We start from the raw sequence: 5,344 nt of genomic DNA, 5'->3' as shown, positions 1-5,344 counted from the left end.
ACACCAAAGTAAGTGTCGCACACGGATCCCAGAGGGTTGGGGTCCGTGTGCGACACTCCGCCTTTGAAGGGGTTGCACCTTCTGCAGACGAAGCAGTGGGTCTATTTATATCCCCCCGACCCACTGGGGGTAAATGTAGGCAGTCACTGCTATCACACAAGAAAAGAATGTATGCTGCTGAATTCCAAATGCAAACTCTGAAACTGTTAAAAACTTTGGGGGAATATGTGATTACAAGTGTTCTACAATCCTACAGCTAATACAACATTACAACTTTGAACATCGGCATAACCTGCAAATACTCCAACATTCATTCACATCTGAGGAAGCCTTTTCTGAGTGGAGAAAGAATGTAGAAAAAAACCCATTCACTCAGTTCTATAATAAACCTTGTGGTTCAACCATTAGTAATAAAGAAACCATTCCGTATCAAAGGACTTTTTACTGTCACAGGTCTGGGATACGTCCGCCATAAGAAGTTCGCAAGCGAGCACCAAAGTCTGTACGTCCATGCAGAATGGGAAGAAACTGTACAGCTTACACGACTGCTCGTAAAAACATAAAGGATGGGTCTGTCATGGTGGAATACTGTTTGCAACACACTGACCAGGATTTTAAACTGGGTCATCAAAAGATATCAGATGAGACGAGTATAAAAGAGACTATTCAAGCGCCAAATAATGCAGAAAACTGAGAATCAGCAGCATTCTAGGTTTAGAGCTGAGTGTTAAGCTGTGAGTCAGTCTCTTCAATCTTATTATTCTATTCCTAGTTCTAATGTTATTATTGTCTTGGAAGTTGTTTTTTTGCGATGAGGTATCCTGACAAAAAAATCCAGAGAAGACACCCCAAGGCATTACACTTTTTTCAACAAAAAGTGAACAGGATTTCTTTAATTCACTGTAGCCTTCCTACTGCTTCCTAGTTAGTCGCATGAAACGCATTGTGTGCTGCATGCTGTGTGTCGTGTGCCTTCCTATGGGAGGTCGGCCTTGGAGTTAAAGAGAAAATTGCACATCATGCTTTTTGGGGTGACTTCATTTCATCTCAAGTTACCCGTGAAGAAGGTGGTTTACACTTCGACAAGCTAATGGAAGCTATCACTGAACATTTTAACCCAAAAGTGAATAAGGACAAATAAACCAGCGGCACACAAAGAAGCACCCCCCCCCCAGTCCCACAGGGCATAACTTAAAAGGAAAACACTCCAACCAAACACCGCTCAAATGCCAATTTCGCAGCGAAGAGTTCAAATGTAGGCAGTCACTGCTATCACACAAGAAAAGAATGTATGCTGCTGAATTTCAAATGCAAACACAGAAACTGGTAAAAACTGTTGTGGAATATATGTGATTACAAGTGTTCTACTATTCAACAGCTAATACAACATTACAACTTTGAACATCAGCATACCCTCCAAATAGTCCAAGGTACATTCACATCTGAGGAAGACTTTTCTGAGTGGAGAAAGAATGTAGAAAAAGAAACATTCACCCAGTTCTATAAAAAAAAACAACCTTGTGGTTCAACCATTGCCATTAGTAATAAAAAAAACATTCAGTATCAAGGACTTTTTACTGGCAAAGGTCTACCATTAGAAGTTCACAAGTGACCACCAAAGTCTATAGGTCCATGTAAAATGGGAAGAAACTGTACAGCTTACACGACTTCTCGTAAAAACATACAAGATGGGTCTCTCATGGTGGAATACTGTTCGCAACACACTGGCCACGACTTTAAACTGGGAAATCTAAAGACATAAGATGTCAGATGAAACGAGGGCACACGTTGCAGGGAAACTTAATCAAGGCCTTGAGCCTAATGAGTTACTTTGTGACCTCCGAGAAAATATGACTGTCATTAACAGAGACAGTCTTATGAGACCAAAAGACTTACACAACATCCAAAAACAGTTTAATATATCCTGCACCGAAAAGCACAGAGATGACAAGACAAGTTTGCGGATACCACAGGAAGTGATGACACCACATGACTAGATATAGCAGGCTATCAGGCAGGTGCGTCGTTCTGCGTTTAGCCCAATGTGATAGGAGGGAAAGGGAGAACGCAGGACCAAATAAAAAAGAAGTGGAAAGACTTGAAAAGTTAAGTTCTCTGAAAAAAAACACCAAAGAAAACAAGAGGCATCACAAACAGGGGGAGGTTCTAGTTTGTATACAGATTTTCTAGATATATAGATTACAAAGATCAACAATAAAGTTAAAGATCTAGATTGATAGATCTAAGCTTACTCCCTTTCTTTTTTTACTATAATGCAAATATCAACTCATTAGCGCGAAACTTTTGGGAACTCTTCATAACCCGAGACAGTACACTCAGGCTACTGCTAGAATGGAAGTGAAGCATGGGGCTAGTCGTGATTACCTGTCCCCGTCGTTTTATGCAATAAAAATTATGAAATTATGCAAACTGAGCCCAAAAATTTGAAATTATGCGATTCTGGGTTTTTTAACTCATTCCCTCCGCTAAGCCGACCAGTCGGCTATGGAAACTTCCTATCTCGACACCTAGCCGACTGGTCGGCTATCAGCATTGGTGAATCAAAAGTGCGAAGTTTTCCAAACCAACTTTCTCAATGAATTATCCATGTTTCCGAAACGGAAGTAGGATAAGAATAAAGATAAAGAAACCTTTCAAGAAGGCGTTTTGGCGGTGTTTTCGTGTTGTTTTGAGCGTGCGAAGTCAGTTCGAATTGTTTTGTGAATTTCACCAGCGAAATGGCTGCCGGCGGAGATGAAGCAGGCCCTAGTTCGGGAAGGCGACAACGTTTTACTGCCCAACAAGCCCTTGGTTTGTTCCAAACTCTTGCCAGTGATGACAACTTAGCGAGAGAAAGTGAAGTAGAATTTAGTGATGGTGGTTCTGACAGTGATGGCGAGCGGAATGCGATGAACTTTGAGTCTGATAGTGATAGCTCTAGTGACACTGAAGGATCAGCTGCTCGGCCACGCCCACAAACTCACATTGTAAACAATGCAGCAACTGACTGGGTTGAAATCTCGCAAAATCTAGGACTAGATCTAACCCCACTTCACCTACAGAATATTCTTACAACAAGAAACGAGTTTGGAGATCCCCTTCCCCCTAGATCTAACCGAAGACAAGTGCCAGGGGTGAACGCAAACCTTGACCAGTCATCCAGTCCTCTGGACTGTTTGAAAGTAATCCTCACACAGGACATTATTGAAGATCTTGTCAAGTCTACAAATGAGTATGCCGAGAAAAGGTGCATGCCACATAGGCCTTCAATAAGAAAACGGTCGGTTTACCATACTTGGGAGAAAGTGTCGGAGTACGAGATGGTGAAGTTTTTCTGTGTGCTCATAGCTATGGGCCTTGAAGTTAGACCTAGTGTTCGCGACTACTGGTCAACAGAAGAAATCATGTATAATGCTTTCTATCACACCATGTTTCGAAGAGAACGATTCGAAAGCATTTACCACACCATGCTTCACTGCTCTGATCCAGACAGTGAGAACAAACACAAAATCGAACCGCTGATTGATGCTGTCATGGAGGCCTCCAGAGAAGCATTCTACTCGTTTCAAAATTTGTCTATAGATGAAATGGTCGTGGGTTTTACTGGACGATGGAAGTTCAAACAGTACAATCCATCGAAACCCAAAAAGTATCATATCAAGACGTTTGGACTGGTCGACTCCACTACGGGCTTTGTCTTACGTGTTTTCCCTTACTTTGGGAGAGATACGTCCTACAACCCTGAACTGGATCATGACTCTGGAATGGCCATCAAAGTTTTTGATACGCTCCTGACAGATGTTGGAACTGGTCATCATATTTTTGCTGACAGGTAAGTAGCAGTATTGCACTTGTACTAGATCTAGTAGTAACATCAAATAATTGTCACTATTGTGTCTGTGTCAGCTAGATCTACCTGTAAAATCCAGATAAAGTTCACTGCTCTTCTTAAAAAAAATATTTTTTTTTTTCCAATTATTTATTAGCCTCTAGATCTAGATCTAGATCTATGTAATATTGATTCATAGTCAGTGTCCGTTATCTTTTCACCACTTTTAGAATTGATATTACAGCTCTGTTGTTGCTGCATTGATGAGTGTGTGACTGTGAGAATGAGTAAGCCTGTGCATATTTGAGTGTTGTTTTCTTTGATGCCCAGTGTGATCTTGTACGCTGTTTTTCGTGCCATAAATAAATCTACTTTATGGGATAACTAATATTTTCTCCCTTTTTTTCTTAGGTATTACACGACAGAAGCCCTGGTCAGGTACCTTTCAGGCCGTTCGTTGTACTACACTGGTACTCTGAATCTGAACAGGAAAAATTTCCCACCTCAGCTGAAAAACATCAAAACGATGAAGCACATGGAGGCAAAGCACTACCTGAGGAATGACGAATCCATGCTCATCACAGCGTGGAAGGACAAAAAGGCTAAAAAGCCTTGTGTTCTTGTGTCAACCAAAGCAGACACATCCTTCCTCACCAATGCAAGGAACAAGACAAAGCCAGCAGTTGTGAACAACTACAACATGTCCATGGGTGGCTGCGACAAAGTCGATCAAAGGGTCACATACTATAGCAACACCGACCGAAAGTCATACAAATGGTGGAAAAAGCTGTTTTTTTGGATTTTCGAAATAGCGCAGAACAATGCGTTTGTCCTCTATGCTCTTACGAGAGAACAGGGGACAGCAAAGATGAGCATGAAAGCTTTCAAGCTGAAGCTCCTGAAGCAGCTTCAAGACAAGGCAGCGACATTGATGCCTGCAGAAGAGGTCGAGAACCACACCCCAAAAAGGAAAAAGCCCAGAGAGACCAACCCTGTTGATCGTTTTCAGGGCTCCAAACACCTGATCCAGTGGACAGGAAAAGACAGGGACTGTGTGTATTGTAGTGAGCAGAGTAAGGGCAAGCGCAAAAGAACAACGTTTATTTGTTCAGGATGTGAAAATCGGCCTTACCTCTGTGCGAAGATCTGCTTCGAGAGGTATCATCAAAGGCCCTGATTTGCCTCCCCTCTCCTCTTCCCCCTTCATTTTTCTATTTTTGTGTAGTTGTAATGGTGTATAGTGGATATTGTGTGTTTTGTGGTTCTTTCATGAACGTCTGTGTTTTTCTGCAAAAAATTCATAAAAAATGTAGGATATTTTCGCTATGCGGTGTCATCATGGGACCTCTCTGAACTGCAAATGACTCTTGACTGTGGCAAAATGGAGTTTACCTGTGATTCACAATTGGATTACCTCTCTGGATTACCTCTTTTCGATTATATGAAGTGGACATTTCATCACTTATGACTTGGTGAGTGCAAAATGTATGTTGTTGTCAGTTCATCTTTTCTCGT

At 41.6% G+C, this 5,344-nt stretch overlaps 1 protein-coding gene across 1 annotated transcript; it reads left to right on the top strand.

Annotated features, from left to right (window-relative positions):
- Positions 1-2,738: 2,738 nt before the first annotated feature.
- Positions 2,739-4,987, top strand: LOC101864508 (piggyBac transposable element-derived protein 4-like; the record flags this gene model as incomplete). The annotated part of the gene is made up of 2 exons (XM_005113462.1): positions 2,739-3,832; positions 4,241-4,987. Coding segments are annotated over exons 1-2 (1,841 nt in total), but the record flags the coding sequence as incomplete, so codon positions are not given.
- Positions 4,988-5,344: the final 357 nt, after the last annotated feature.

This window comes from Aplysia californica, unplaced genomic scaffold (genome assembly GCF_000002075.1).
Source record: "Aplysia californica isolate F4 #8 unplaced genomic scaffold, AplCal3.0 scaffold02604, whole genome shotgun sequence".
In the NCBI taxonomy this organism is placed as follows: Eukaryota; Metazoa; Mollusca; class Gastropoda; order Aplysiida; family Aplysiidae; genus Aplysia; species Aplysia californica.
The sequence above is the reverse complement of the archived record's forward strand: the minus strand, read 5'-3'. Positions and strand labels throughout refer to the sequence as shown.